At 35.7% G+C, this 17,131-nt stretch overlaps 1 protein-coding gene across 21 annotated transcripts in view; it reads right to left on the bottom strand.

Moving 5' to 3' along the window:
* nwk (nervous wreck) overlaps positions 1 to 17,131 on the bottom strand; it is a 228,329-nt gene that overhangs the window by 111,704 nt on the left and 99,494 nt on the right. For all 21 annotated transcript variants that reach the window (XR_011039209.1, XR_011039210.1, XM_068345039.1 and 18 more), the window contains exon 3: positions 17,000 to 17,085. Coding sequence is in view for 19 of the 21 variants with exons in the window: in XM_068345039.1 (XP_068201140.1) it covers positions 17,000 to 17,085 (86 nt within the window). In the remaining 2 variants the exon portion in view is untranslated. The remainder of the gene's footprint in view (positions 1 to 16,999; positions 17,086 to 17,131) is intronic.

A 17,131-nucleotide genomic window follows, 5' to 3' on the forward strand; every position in this document is an offset into this window, starting at 1 on the left:
AGGATTGCTGTACTTCTCGTATAGATATAATGTATGTATATATATATATATGTATATATATATATATATATATATATATATATATATATATATATATATATATATATATATATATATATATATACATATATATATAGCCGTATATAGTATAATAATATATAGGCCTCGGGCATGTTCTTCCACTTGCGTCTGTTTATGATCTTTCTGTGCCAGTCCACACCAGCAAACGTTCTTAGTTTGTCAATCCAACGTCTTCTCTTCCTTTCCCTGCTTCTTATACAATCTCTAGGGACCCATTTTGTTATTCTTGTTGTCCATCTATTCTTTGTCATTCTTATTATGTCCATCCCATGTCTATTTCTTTTTATTACATGTTCTTAGAATATTCTCTACTTTAGTTTGCGAACGTATCCATGTTGCTCTTTTTCTGTCTCAGTATTATTCCCATCATTATTCTTTCCATAGCTCTTTGATTAGTAACTAGCTTATGTTCTAAGGCTTTAGTAAGGCTCCAAGTTCCTGATGCATAAGTTAATACTGGTAGGATCATGTCATTAATACTTTTCTTTTTAATGACCACTTTTTCTAAAATCTTACTATATATATACATATATATATGTATATATATATATATATATATATATGTATATATATATATATATATATATATATATATATATATATATATATATATATATATATCTGTTTATGATCTTTTTGTGCCAGTCAACACCCGCAAACGTTCTTAGTTCGTCAATCCAAGCTATCACAACCCTTTTGAAACTAATTTCTCTATCAGACCGAGACGATTCCAAGAGGGTATCACAACCCTTTTAATTCATTGTCTCCACCAGAAAGGGACTTTTCCAAGAGGCTATCATAACCCTATTAAGTCATTGTCTTTACTAGAGGGCGGCGTTTCCACCAGGCCATCCCAACCATTTTTAGTCATTGTCTCTACCAGATAAGGATATTTCCAATAGATTATCTCAACCCTTTTAATTCATAGTCGGTACCAGATAAAGGCGTTTCAAAGAGGCTATCAATTTAAACAACATTGTGTCCTGGAGGCAGGGACGTTTGCGAGAGCTATCAAAACTCTTTTAAATCTTTGTCTCTACCAGACAGGTGCGTTTCCAAGATTATATCACAACCCTTTTAAATCATTGTTGGTATCAGATAGGGACGTTTCCAAGAGGCTATCACAACCCTTCTATGTCATTGCCTCTACCATATAGGGATGTTTCCGAGGCTATCATAATAATTCTAAGTCATTGTCTCTACCAGACAGGTTACCAGAGAGGGACATTTCCAATAGGCTATCACAGCCTATTTAAGCCATTGTCTTTACCACACTGGGATGTTTCCACTAGGCTATTTCAACCCTTTTATTTCATTGTCTTTACCTGACAAGGACGTTTGCAAGAGGTTATCACAAATCATTCAAATCATTGTCTCTACCAAATAGGGGAATTTCAAATAGGCTATCTCAACCCCTTTAAGCCATTGTCTCTACCAGAAAAGAACTTTTCAATAGGCTAACAGAACCCTTTAATTCCTTGTTTTTATCAGATAGGAATGTTTGCAAGAGGCTATCACAACCATTTTAAGTCATTGTTTCTACCAGATAAGGACTTCTCAAAGAGGCTTTCAGAACAGTTTTAAATCATTATCTCTACCAGATAGGGACGTTTCCAAGAGGCTATCAAAATCATTTCAAATCATTGTCTGTACCAGATAGGGACGTTTTCAAGATGCTATCACAAGCACTTTAAGTCCTTGTATTCATCAGACAGGGACGTTTCCAAGAATCTATCACAACCCTTTTGAAACCATTCTCTCTACCAGACCGGGACTTTTCCAAGAGGCTATCATAACCCTATTAAGCCATTGTCTGTACCATATAGAGGCGTTTCCACGAGGCTATCACAACCACTTTAAGTCATTGTGTCTAGCAGATAGGAACATTTCCAATCGATTATCACAACCCTTTTAATTAATTGTTGGTATCAGATAGGAACGTTTTCGAGAGGCTATCACAGCCCCCTTAAGCTATTGTCTCTTCCAGACAGGAGTTTTTGCATGAAACTATCACAACCCTTTCAATTCTTTGTCCCTACCAGAATAAGACATTTCCAAGAAGCTATCACTCCCCTATTTTGTCATTGTTTCTACCAGATAAGAACGTTTTCACAAGGCCAGCACAATCATATTAAGTAATTGTCGCTACCAAACAGGGTACCAGATAGGTTCATTTCCAATAGGCTATCACAACCCTTGTAAATCATTGTCTCTACCAGATAGGGACGTTTCCAAAAGGCTATCAATGTAGGTACATGAAAAGACACATTTAACATGTAACAGCATTCATTATTACTGTAATTATTCTATATGTACCATTTATTGTATTATTTGCTTTTAAGCATTATTTCCAGGTGTTACATATCAGCAGAATAATTTATATCTTATTAATATGATATGGCAACATTGTATTAGTATTGGCAACACTTTCTTATTGTTCCCATGATGCACTGTCTCGTTCGTCCTGATCTCTTACTGATGAGTTATCTTCCCGTTGTTCCCACGGACTTTGTATTTTTCTCGTAATAGACATTAAGAACCTACTTTTAAAGTTGTATCCTTGCCCCACCTATTAAGGTTAAGGAAGTTACCAACACGTGCATGGTGCAGTGAACTCATAGTGCCGATAGTGTCGTATTGTGAGATGTTTCTATCAAGACGTGGACAATAGGATCCAGTCGACTCCATTATTGGACACTCAATTCAAATGTTTTTGTGGTTTTATTAAATTTATTTTATTTCATGTGCAGTGTAGTGATGCAAGTGAACTTTAAAGTGTTGTGCAGTGCATTGTGCTTTTTAGTGCCATTTTATACGTGCCAGTGTATTATTTGCAGTTCTATTTCAAGGAGCAAGCAAATATTCTGTTGAGGCATGGTCTGAGTATGCGTAACCACATCCAGCGAGTTGCTGCTCCCCTTAACCCACACCCTGGTATATTCATCTCATATGCACGCTCTCACTCATCGTTGAACCTTTCTTATTAGTTTTGACTTTTACAAGAGTTCGTGTTTATTCTTAATAATTTTGTTAAAACTGTACTTTTGCTCACTGGACATTGTAAGTAATAATGGCCACGAGAGATAGACTTATAGATCAGTTAGAAGAGACCACAGAACAGGGACAATTCAGTGTCGTGGGTGCCCACAATGTCAACGATGCCCCCACCCAGAGTGTTGGAGGAGTGTTGGAGCACACTGCCTCTACCTCCCTACCTTTCTTGGGCCCCCACTACCAACCACCGTCTGCCTCTTAAGCTACCAGGACAGATTTCCTCACTTTGATTAAACTTTTATAGGAATCTTGCTTGTACGAGGATGAAAGAAGGTGAAGAAAGAAGACAAGAAAGAAAACATGAAGAAGAAAGAAGAAGGGAACAAGAAGCGATTTACCTAAGAGAGGATGAGCTTAGAAGAGAAGAAGAAAATGCAAGATATACTACCCTCTTCCAAACTCTTGCACCTATCGTCCATTCTCACCCAGGTATTCTTACACCTGGCACAGAGGCGACTTCGGACTACAATCAACCTGCTCACCCACCTCCACAGAAAGCAACGGGTCAAGCGCTGTCCCAGCTGAAAGCAGATGGAACATTCCAAATGTTCAGGGAATGGAGACGTCGGTGGGATGACTATGCCGTCATGGTGGATCTTTCTAAGCTTTCACGTGAAAAACAGACAAGGATGTGTTTAACCCTTGAAACACAACGTGTTTTAGATCACACATTACAAATTTTCCCTTTCACAGATAAGTCTGTAGATGAGGTCCTGGGTGGTCTATAATTGCACTTAAGGAATTTGAGGAACAAAGTGCTTCGCCAAAGAGTTACTTAGCTGTAAGCAAATGGATGGAGAATCTTTCGCCGATTCCTACGTGAGACTTCGTCGCATCACAAGAGAGTTGATTTATTCCCAGGTAATGCTGCTACATGTGAAAAGACCCAGCTGGAAAGGATCATCTTGATGGGTATCCGAGATGTGGAGTTAGTTCAGAAGTTGATTGCCTTAGATTCCAATTCTCATTTACAAGATTTCGTCACCGCCTGTCGATCGTATGAGGCAGCTAAATCTGCAACTTCTGCCACACATGAGCCACCCAGCCAGTTGTGTGCCATTTCTGCCTGCAAGAGAAGTCCCTGAATCCAGCTGCTTTACGCCAGTACTGTGCCTGTCAGTACGAACCGGATAATGCCCCGCGGCCAACAGTACTTGTAAAAAGTGTGACCGTGTTGGTCATTGGTCCAGGACATTGAAGTGTCCTGCTAGAAAAGTCCAGTGACGTCGTTGTCACCGTATTGGACACTTCGATAAATGCTGCAAGGATAACAAGAAAAATGGTTACCAAGACAGATCTTCAAGCAACAGTGGTGCCTCTTCAGTTTTCAACAAACCACAAGATTCAAGGACCAGCTGTCGTCGCTTAGGAATGCTTTACACCATCTCTAAGACGCCCAAATCTATCTGTGTGCTCTTGTCATCTGGCGATATCAAGTCTCGCATCAAGATGTTACCGGACACTGGTGCTGACGTCACTGTTATCAGACAGCAACACCTTGACACCATGACACCGAATGTGACGTTCACCACGAATGAATCTCCGATGTCACCTGCTCTGGGTATATTACAAGCTACCCTTACCATGGGCAGGCAATCCTGTCATGCTAGGACTCAAGTTCACAAAAAATGTGGAAGTTCCACTTTTATTCTATGGTCATTGTCAGGAACTGGCAATATCTCCAGACTTCCCCAAACCTGTTACCAACACGTACAATCATAGCCTCTTTATGCATTGTCTTTATCGGATAGGGACGTTTCCAGTAGGCTATTACATCATTTAAAGCATGTCTCTAACAGGAAGAGACATTTCCAATAGGCTATCCCAACCATTTTTAAATCATTATCTCTACTAGATAGGGATGTTTCCAAGAAGCTATCACAGCCTCTTTAAGCCATTGTTTCAATCAGATAGGGACGTTTCCAGTAGGCTACCACAACCCATTTACACCATGTCTCCAACAGATAGGGTCATATCCAATAGGCTATCACGCCTTTTTTTATTTATTGTCTCCACCAGACAGGGACGTTTCCAAGAGGCTATCAAAACGCTTTTAAATCATTGTCTCTACCAGACAGGGACGTTTGCAAGAGGCTATCACAACCATTTTAAGTAATTTTCTCTATCAGATAGAGATGTTTCCGAAAAGCTATCACAACCCTCTCAAGTCATTGTCTCTACCAAATAAGGGCATTTCCAAAAGGCGATCAAAACTTTTAAATCGTTGTCTCTACCCCATAGGGACGTTTCCAACAGGCTACCTCAGCCCCTTTAAGGCCTTGTCTCTACCATATAGGGACTTTCAATAGGCTACCACAACTTCATTAAGCCATGTGTACCTGATAGGGACATTTCCAACAGAATATAACAACCCTTATAAATTATTTTCTCTACCAAATTGGGACGTTTCCAAAAGGGTATCACAGCCCTTTTAAGTCACTGTGTGTAAAAGATAGAGACGTTTCCAAGAGGCTATCAAACCCCTTTAAATCATTGTCTCTACTAGACAAGGGTGTTTCCAAGAGGCTATCACAGCCCCTTTAAGCCATTGTCTCTACGAGATAGAGACATATCCAATAGGCTATCGCAGCCCTTTTAAAGCAGTGTCTCTACCAGATATGGACATTTCCAACAGTGTATAAAAAACAATTTGAATCATTGTCTCTACCAAATGTGGACGTTTCCAATAGGATATCACAGCTTCTTTATGCTATTACCTGTAACAGATAAGGACGTTTGCAAGAGAATATTACAACCCTTTTAAATCGTCTCCAACAGACAGGGACGTTTCCAGTAGGCTATCACAGCCCCTTTAAGCCATTGTCTCTACAAGATAGGGATGTTTCCAATAGACTATCACAATTCGTTTAAACCATTGTTTCTACCAGATAGGTATATTTCCAACAGGCTATAACAACTCTTTTAAATCATTGTCTCTACCAAATGGGGACGTTTCCAATAGGGTATGGCAGCCCCTTTAAGCCATTGTCTCTACGAGATAGGGATGTTTCCAATAGTTCGTTTAAACAATTGTCTGTACCAGATATGTACATTTCCAACAGACTATAATAAATCTTTTAAATCATTGTCTCTATCAAATGGGGACCTTTCCAATAGGGTATGAGAGTTCCTTTAAGCCATTGTCTCTACGAGATAGGGATGTTTCCATTAGGCTATAACAGTTCGTTTAAACCATTGTCTCTACCAGATAGGTACATTTTCAACAGATTATAACAACTCTTTTAAATCATTGTCTCTACCAAATGGGGACCTTTCCAATGGGGTATCACAGCCCGTTTAAGCCATTGTCACTACGAGATAGGGATGTTTTCAATAGGCTATCACAGTCCGTTTAAACCATTGTCTATACCAGATAGGGACAATTCCAACAGGCTATAGCAACTCTTTTAAATCATTGTCTCTACCAAATGGGGACCTTTCCAATAGTGTATGAGAGCCCCTTTAAGCCATTGTCTCTACGAGGTAGGGATGTTTCTAATAGGCTATCACAGTTCGTTTTAACCATTGTCTCTACCAGATAGGTACATTTTCAACACACTATAACAACTCTTTTAAATCATTGTCTCTACCAAATGGGGACCTTTCCAATAGGGTATCACTGCCCGTTTAAGCCATTGTCACTACGAGATAGGAACGTTTTCAATAGGCTATCATAGTCCGTTTAAAACATTGTCTATACCAGATAGGGACAATTCCAACAGGCTATAGCAACTTTTTTAAATCATTGTCTCTACCAAATGGGGACCTTTCCAATAGGGTATCACAGCCCCTTTAAGCCATTATCTGTACCAGATTGGGACGTTTTCATGAGGCTATCACAACCATTTGAAGTCATTGTCTCTACCAGACAAGAACATTTCCAATTCATTGTGTAATCCAGCCAGGGACGTTTCCAATTAGCTATCACAACTCCTTTGAGCCATTTTTTTTACAAGAACCAGCGAAATATAATCAAAGAAATTCCATGGATAAAGGAGCGGAATGCAGCATTCAACAGTAGGTAAACAAACAGAAACACCTTGTATGCAGAAGCTTAATGCATATTGTCAAAAGTGAGTTCCCCAATCAGTCATAAATCGTTATCCCAGTCAGTCATCGTCAGTATTTGAGATATCAACTTAAGTAGGAAAAATAAGATTTATCAGAAACCGTTTGCCTAGAGGCATATATACATATAATCAAATTTTCCTTTTTAAGATAAATAAAGATGGTTAAAAGTTATGTAATAACTGATCGCTATCAATTCTTCCTCCTCCTGGCTTCCCATTCCTTTCCCAGATCTTCCTTCTTCCTTTTGAAAGAGAGTGACTTCTCATGTCAACCGCAGGGATGAACTGCAATCAATAGCAAGAAACCCACTTAAAGAGAAATTCGAGTCGTATTGTTTGTATATTTGGTCTTTGTCCTTATTCTGTAAATGTTCTTCTCCAAAATATTGTAAAAACTGATATATTGGCCAATGAACACACACGGGTGTTATGTATTCATTATAAGTATTTTAATGTCAGTGAATTTTACAGGTACCTGTACTTTTATTTGTCCTACCAAACATATTCATTGGAAGAATAAAATTTCTATTTCATGTGATGAAAAATTGTTGCATTCGAGTTGATAGCTTCATATATAACATGTGGATCTTATAAATGCCATAGCCAAAGATTTTCCTCTTGGTCTGCATTGTAGGAATAAAAAAAAAAAAATGTGTATGTTTTAATGTTATGTCAACTTTGTTTTGATGCTTTATAAATTCGTTTATTTTTTTTAAACATTGAATTCCTCGAATAAGCTTTAAACATTTTAAATAATTCAGTGAAATCCCATGGTTTTTGTAAGCATCGGTTTAAAGAATGACTATGATCACTATGGCTATGTTTGGCTTAATGGCATATGTGTTGGACATACCTGTCTTAGTATTATTAGAAGTGAAGTTATTACTTCTTTGTAGGTGGCAGAATCAATCATAATCCAGACTTACCGGATATTCATATATCTCCTAATTTTTTATCTGGAATAAGTAGCTTAATGTCTTTAAAAACAATTTTCCTCCACCCCTCTTTCTCACTTATGCGCATACACATACTGTATACTGTATATCAGACAGTTGAATCGGTGGAACTTCAGAAGCAGATACTTACAGCGAATGCATTTATGTGGTAAAGCCTGACATGAGCCAATCTTCATAGGTTATATACAGATTGACACATCTTATCTCACGTTGTAACTTTAAAACTTTTTATTTTCGTTATAGTTCATTTATCTTTTATTTCCTTTCCTCAATAGGGTTAAAATAACTCTATTGAGGAGCCCTTGGGCTTAGAGCATCGTGATTTTTAAACTAGGGTTATGGTTTACCTAATATATATATATATATATATATATATATACACATATATATATATATATATATATAATTTATGATTAATATGTATTTTACATAGTCATTCTACTAAAACATTTTTCATATTGTTGAACATTTCATTCCCATGTTATGACTAAATGTGTGTTTGATATTGCATCATATTGTTCATTTTATAATATCCAGAATGATTATTTGATTCCATATGTAATAGGATGGTGGTTTCCATGTACCATCTACCTGTTAAAAACGTTTGAAATAATTAAGCTTTGTCTCGCATGTGACATCATTTACAGTTCTTGGATTCATATAGTACAGATTTACTCTAGATAAAAATATCTATCAGTTCATTACACCAGCAACTATAGTAATGTCTTCCAAGGAGAATCTCGTGTTCATACAGTTTCTCACTGAAAAAGCTTTACTTGTCTAAGACATGAATTTAAGATCTATTACAGTTGTATGGGTAGGACATAGAATATCGGGGTTTTTGGCACCAAGTTTGACTATTACTATACTGTAGTATTTTAGTTTGTTGAAACACACGAGTTTATGGGAAGTGAACCCATCAAGATATTCATAGGTTTCCTACTATAGAAGAATAATGTTATTTTACTTTTTATCATGTTTAGTTCATGTAGCAGAGGTGTATAAGCATAATAGTTTAGTCATTTTCTATAGTTTTATTTATTTGATATAACTCATTACAATGCTGTTTATAGAGTAACCTAACTTTGGCAAGCAACTCGTCATTTATAGATTATGGCTAAACTTTTGTGATTAAGGGTATGAAGGGCTCTCATGATTCTTTGCCTGCGTGGTTACCGGAAATGAATTACTGGCTCATTTGGTTTTACATTTAACTCAACAAAAATATGAGAGAATTCAGGATCATTTAATGCTGTGGATACTTGATTAAAATTATTAAACAAATAACTGAATAGAGAGAGAGAAATTGGTTCCTACATTAAAATTATAAGTATTTAATGGATGAATAATGGTAAAGAAAATATATGCCGAATACAATTTGAATAAACTTAACCAATATTATGCCGAGAATGTCTAGAATAAAGGTAACCAAAATATATGCCGAAAATGTTTTGAATAAAGGTAACTAAAATATATGCCGAAAATTTTTTGAATAAAGGTAACTAAAATAGATGCCGAAAATGTTTTGGATAAAGGTAACTAAAATAGATGCCGAAAATGTTTGTAATAAAGGTAACTAAAATATATGCCAAAAATGTTTTGAATAAAGGTAACTAAAATATATTCCGAAAATGTTTTGAATAAAGGCAACTAAAATATATGCCGAAAATGTTTTGAATAAAGGTAACTAAAATATATGCCGAAAATGTTTTGAATAAAGGCAACTAAAATATATGCCGAAAATGTTTGCAAATACATCGGGAAATTTATATTACCGAACTTCAGAAACCAACGGGGTTTTATTGCTTTTTCATACGTCTCTCTTTGAGAACGTGGAACATTGTTTTTTTTTTCTTAGAAGCAGTTTAGTCTTCACCCTAAAAGCAACCCCAGATTGAATTGTTTTCCTTGGAGTCATTAAGAATAGTTTTGCCTTCAAGTATGATGAATGGGCGGGCGATAATGAATAAGAATAATCACAATCGGTTTTTTATTTTATTTATGAAACGTCTTTTATCATAACTTGGGTTTAAATACTTCCGTAATTATCGAAATTTATTGTTTTTAATGCTGCAATATGCAGTTGTGATGTATGACTCTCTCTCTCTCTCTCTCTCTCTCTCTCTCTCTTTCTCTCTCTCTCTCTCTCTCTCTCTCTCTCTCTCTCTCTCTCTCTCTCTCTCTCTCTCTCTCTCTCTCTCTCTCTCTCTCTCTCTCTCTCTCTCCTCTCTCTCTCTCCTCTCTCTCTCTGTTTATGCTTGTCCATACCCACAATACGTCAAGTATGTATATTGAATTTAGAAAGTAAAATATGAAAATCTTAAGGAAGTGAAGTGAGGCTATTGTATGAGGATAAAGCTGAGAAGTGTAAACCTTATGAGTGAGAAATTTGCAAAATATAAGTTGGTGCAATAAGATTAAATAGTGTTGGAAATATGGGGACACATAGAAGAGGTAAAAATACCAGCCTAAGTTGAAGAATACACCCGAATATTTTATATGGTTGGGTCATTTAGAAAGAGTGTAGTGCGATAGGGTCAGGTAATGTGTGTATTCGGAGAAAGTATTATTGCATCGAAAAAACTATGGAAAAGAATTGTCTTAATATCCAGGAAGCACGAGTGTGTTAATAGTATCGAAGTATATCAAGTGGCAAATATTTTGGAAGTCTTCTGCACTGAAGGTTCATCCTTATTCCAGCTTTTTATGTGTGATTGTAGCAACAACATAATACCTATTAAGGAAAATGGCTTAAAGTTGTATTTTATATATATATATATATATATATATATATATATAATGTGTGTGTATCTGATTTAAAACATAATAACGGTTATTAATAAAGGAATGTTCATTTGGAATGTCTGCAAGGGTTGTGGTAGCTTATTGGAAACGTCCGTGCCTGGTAATCGGTTGGACGGGTGTTCGAGCTCATCTCAAGCTCAATAGTTTCTAGTAGTGTCTGCAGCCTCACGATCCTTGGGAGCTAAGGATGGGGTATTGTGGGAGCCTACAGTTCTACCTAGCTTTAATTGAGAGGGGGTTTCGCCGCTGATCATATGTATATATTGTCAGTTTTTATGACCTTGTCCTGTCCCTTGTTTCTGCCATTCATGAGTAACCTTTGATTTTTTTTAAATAAGATTTTCTCTCGAACTTTTAACTTTTCCTTACATTGCTGTTCTAGTTGCAGTCATTTGTACATCCGATAACACTGAAAGATTGCAAAGAGTTTTACGATCTGATGAAATTATATAAAAAATTTATACATACATATACCAAGGCACTTCCCCCAATTTTGGGGGGTAGCCGACATCAACAAATGAAACAAAACAAAAAGGGGACCTCTACTCTCTACTTTCCTCCCAGCCTGACAAGGGACTCAACCGAGTTCCGCTGGTACTGCTAGGGTGCCACAGCCCATCCTCCCCCGTTATTCACCACAGATGAAGCTTCATAATGCTGAATCCCTACTACTGCTACCTCCGCGATCATCTAAGGCACCGGAGGAAGCAGCAGGGCCTACCGGAACTGTGTCACAATCGCTCGCCATTCATTCCTATTTCTAGCACGCTCTCTTGCCTCTCTCACATCTATCCTCCTATCACCCAGAGCTTTCTTCACTCCATCCATCCACCCAAACCTTGGCCTTCCTCTTGTACTTCTCCCATCAACTCTTGCATTCATCACCTTCTTTAGCAGACAGCCATTTTCCATTCTCTCGACATGGCCAAACCACCTCAACACATTCATATCCACTCTACTGCTAACTCATTTCTTACACCCGTTCTCACCCTCACCACTTCGTTCCTAACCCTATCTACTCGAGATACACCAGCCATACTCCTCAAACGCATTCAATTTCTGTCTCTCCATCACTTTCATTCCCCACAACTCCGATCCATACATCACAGTTGGTACAATCACTTTCTCATACAGAACTCTCTTTATAGATAAGAGATTTATTGTCATAAAAAGCTCCAAACTCAATCATTTCTTCCCTTCTTCTTTTTAATTACTTCTCATTATTCCTAAAAGTCAGTTTTCTCTTTGGTTATGTTTACATGGCGTCGTTTCCTTTTCTTCATTCCTTTGTTGTTAGGTCTTCATCTATAATAGAGAAACTGGGGTAATTGCTTGACCCAAGTGTATTCTATTGTTTGATGTTGTGGGAGAAACTTTCAGCAACAAAGCTTTTGTGTGATATCTTTGGGGTACACACCTATAAATTGTGTATATATATATATATATATATATCTATATCTATATCTATATATATATATATATATATATATATAGATGAATAATAGAACCAGAGTTATAATGTACATGTTTATTGCTTAGCTCTGGTACTATTATTCATATTGAAACTCCGCTTTCCACGGAATAAATCAATAGCCGATACACACACATATATATATATATATATATTATATCTATATATATACATTAATATATATATATATATATATATACTGTATATATATATGTGTGTGTGTGCAGATATCGGGAAAACTGAAAACTGGCACTGTATTAGCATACAATATGTAATGTAGCCACGAAGGAAACGTGAAAATATTAGGCTGATTACATACTTTCGTCATTAATAAGACAAAAGTACAAACTCCCATCAAGCTTTTTCACTGTACACACACGCACACATCCACACACACACACACACACACACACATATATATATATATATATATGTGTGTATGTATATATATATAAATATATATATATATATATATATATATACATATACATATAAGCATATGTTTATTCATAAATGATTGCATATTGTACATGTATACAAATGGTTTTAGATTTAGTTTTTGTTCCTATCTTGTCTTACTGATTTTCGAAATGCAAGCTTTTCGTTCCTTTTGTATCTTCAGACTGTTCTATTTTTCCATATTTAGTGTATGTTGTTAGTTTTGTCCTTTTTTTAATTCTTAACAATTTCTTCTCAAGCCCTTTCTTCTTTTCTCATTAGGATTTGCAATAATTTACATTTTATATGTAATTATACCACCGCGGAATATTATATCCAGATGAAAATGGGTCTTGGGACAAAGACTCTGCAGACGTCCTTGGGTTTCCTTTTAACCCCTGACCTTTAGATATTGCCAACCTCTCTCTCTCTCTCTCTCTCCTCTCTCTCTCTCTCTCTCTCTCCATTGGTGGTTTGCTTCTTCGTACCATATGTTTAATTTTTAATTAAACTTTCATATTAATAAATGTTGGGTAGCCTTTTGCAAACGTTCTTTTCTCGCAATATGTTGGACGGGAATTTGTGCAACGCGCAAGCTCTGTAGTTTCTAGTGGTGTTTGTAATCTCACTTTCCTTGTGAGCTAGGGATGGAGGTTTTGGGGAGCCTATAAATATACCTGCTGAGACATCAGCAGCCATTGCCTGACCCTCCCTCGTCCTACCTTGGTGAAGAGGCAGCTTGGTCTCTGATCATATTTACGTATTATTATTATTATTATTATTATTATTATTATTATTATTATTATTTGCTAAGCTACAACAGTAGTTGAAAAAGCAGGATGCTAAAAGCCCAGGGGCTCCAACAGGGAAAATAGCCCAGTGAGGAAGGGAAACAAGGAAAAATAAAATTTTCAAGAAGAGTATCTAAGATTGTCCAGGCCCTTTTCCCTTGCCACCCATTGGCGACCTTTAAACATTAAAAAACCTTTAAATGTGTAAAGATTTTAAGTTGTCAGTTTGTTTTCAAAGCAAGTTAGAGTCTATTGCAGCTTCATTTATGGACTTCATTTAATGACAATTATGTGTTGGCTCCCTTAATGTTTTGTAGATTCCAAAGGAAGATCGATTGGATTGGGAGATTTGAGAAATCGTGAGAGCATATTAAGAAATCTTCAAGGAAAATACTAGCTTAATGGGCGTCACGCTTATAACATTAACCGGAAGCACTGACAAAAACTAATGATGATTTTATTTGAATACTTATTGGAAAAGTATAGGTTATTAAAGTGAGTAACGTAAAATTCAAATTGTCTTGAAAATTCGAATGCTAGGCACCATTTCCTTATAAAAAAAAAAAAAAAAAAAAAAAAAAAAAAAAAAAAAAAAAAAAAAAAAAAACAATATGGAAAGTCTTGAATATATTAAATTCTAGTAAGAATCCAAAAGAACAATTAAACCTAAGGAAAAAACATCACTATACAAGATGCCCAAATATGAGAAATAAAGGCAAGGTTATTTTAAAGTACTAAGCGTTAAAATGTTTATGAAATGAGTCAACAAAAGAATAAGATAAATCGTGAATCTGAAGGTTACTGTTAAGTATTTTGGACGTTTTTTTCACCTATTTAATAAGATTCGATCATTTACTCTTAATCGGAGCAGGGAAACGTTGACGTCTTTTCCTGCCATTGTAGCGTCAGTTGGTCTCCCAATTTGGATATTTGAAATGTTTTTGTTTCACCAGTTATCGTGAGTTGGGCTTTTTTCTTTTCTACTTTCAGCACTCGGTTATTAGCAATTTCTACAAATTTTTATTCATATTGGATTTCTATTAATTTACTTTAAGAAAATAGTGTTACTATTGTAGTTTAAATATATGTTTGGGTAAAATTTTAACTACCTCGTTCATCATTCCTATTTAGTGGAAGGAAATTTGATTTCACAAAAACTTCTTATGATTACAAATAGGTTATGTGATGTCAGTAAGCCTTATAGCCGGAGTTTTGGAGCTGCATTAGAAATCCAGATGTCTTCAGTAGCATCTTCATAAGGTTTTGTGGGGAATATCTCCAAATTTTGTTATTTAACATTAATGTTTTTTTGTAGTTATTTTGGTGTATCTAGATTTCTTTTAATTTTTGTTTCTAAAAAATGCGCTGTCATTATATAAGGACAATGATTTATACATAAATATGCCCTGAAGAAACCATTCCTTATTGGCTGAAACAGCTGTCGCCAAGAATTGAATAAATGGAGCAGAGCAGAACAGCAACAAATTGTATCAGGGAAGAAAATAAAAGTTGCAGAAAACTTTAAAAGGATTTTTTTTTTTTTTAAATTGATGCTACAAATGCTTTCGCATTTAATGAAATTTGTCAAATAAAAGTCTTAAACATCCATATGTGGTTTCAAGTAAGTTAGGTAGTAGGTTGACCAGGGTCCTTTGACTGATCAGATAATAATACATTGGATCCTTCTCTCTGGTTACGGTTCTTTCTCTTTGCCTACACATACGCCGGATAGTCTGGCCTATTCGTTACAGATTCTCCTCTGTCCTCATACACCTGACAACACTGAGATTACTAAACAATTCTTCTTTGCTCAAGGGGTCAACTACTGCACTGTATTTGTTCAGTGGCTACTTTCCTCTTGGTAAGGGTAGAAGAGACTCTTTAGCATGGTAAGAAGCTCTTCTAGGAGAAGGACACTCCAAAATACAAACCATTGTTCTCTAGTCTTGGGTAGTGTCATAGCCTCTGTACCATGGTCTTCCACTGTCTTGGGTTAGAGTTCTCTTGCTTGAGGGTACACTCAGGCACATTATTCTATCTGATTGCTCTTCCTCTTGTTTTGTTAATTTTTTCTATAGTTTATATAGGGAATATTCATTTTAATATTATTACTGTTCTTAAAATATTTCATTTTTCCTTGTTTCCTTTCCTCACTGGGCTATTTTCCCTGTTGGGGCCCTGGCCTTATAGTATCCTGCTTTTCCAACTAGGATTGTAGCTTAGCGAATAATAATGATAATAATAATATTAATATTGAATCTGGTCATACGTCACAAACGGCTGCGTAATATTTAAAAATAAATTGGTATGTATAGTACCTTAACTCGCAAGAATACTTAGATCATTCATTACCACCACTAAACAAGTTTTGCTTTGATTTTATTTTTTTTTTATTTTATTTATTTTTTTTTTTTTTTGCTTGTCTAGACATCTAGGATTATACATAACCCTATATGAAAATTCTATGAAAATCTTACGGAAAGTTTATTTCGCAAAAGATAGAAACGGATTTCTTTGCTTTCCTTGTATGTTCACAGTGAAAAGTTTATCATTTATTATCATTTATCTTTCTGATACACCTTCTCTCTCTCTCTCTCTCTCTCTCTCTCTCTCTCTCTCTCTCTTACAAAACATCTTACTCTTTAGGTTACAAATGGAATTACTTAGTTATTGATTTCTTGAAATGCATGGCTACTTTCATCACCATGCTAAGGTATCTTGTATATTTCAGAAATGTTCAGTTACTTATGCCAATAATACATAGTTTCTAACTTTCTAACATAGGGGAGCATGTGTACGTAGGAATATATATATATATATATATATAAATATATATATATATATATATAAGTATATATATATATATATATATATTTACACGCACACAGACACACACACACACACACACATATATATATATATATATATTTACACACATATATATATATATACATATATATATATATATATATATTATATATATATATATATATATTATATATATTATATATAATATATATATATATATATATATATGTATGATGCAGATTATAGTCGCTTAATTATTTGTTTATTCATTTTAAGATGGCACATAAAAGCAACTACGTCCACCCTCCTTCTCCATGCGATCGAAATCTTTCTGTAATGAAAAACAAATATAACATCACCCTCTGTCTTCCCTGCTATCGAACGGCCTCTGAATATAACCGTGTATTTGCAATCAAACAATCAAACAAACAGGTCCACCTACAACCAGTATTTACCTCCCAATCAGATTAATAAAATCAACTTGTATTTGTTTAGCTATTTGTCTTTCCGGGTGAAGTGACTTACCATGCCTCTGACCCGTCTTCCAGCCTGATGTCTGGAACGCAGGCAATTTTCCTGTTCTGGTAGTTGGCGGCGATTTTGCATAGTGCCTGCGGGAGACAAAAGGAGGGGCTGTTAGTGATGCAGGAGAAATAG

Source organism: Palaemon carinicauda, chromosome 21, assembly GCF_036898095.1.
Source record: "Palaemon carinicauda isolate YSFRI2023 chromosome 21, ASM3689809v2, whole genome shotgun sequence".
Classification (NCBI taxonomy): domain Eukaryota; kingdom Metazoa; phylum Arthropoda; class Malacostraca; order Decapoda; family Palaemonidae; genus Palaemon; species Palaemon carinicauda.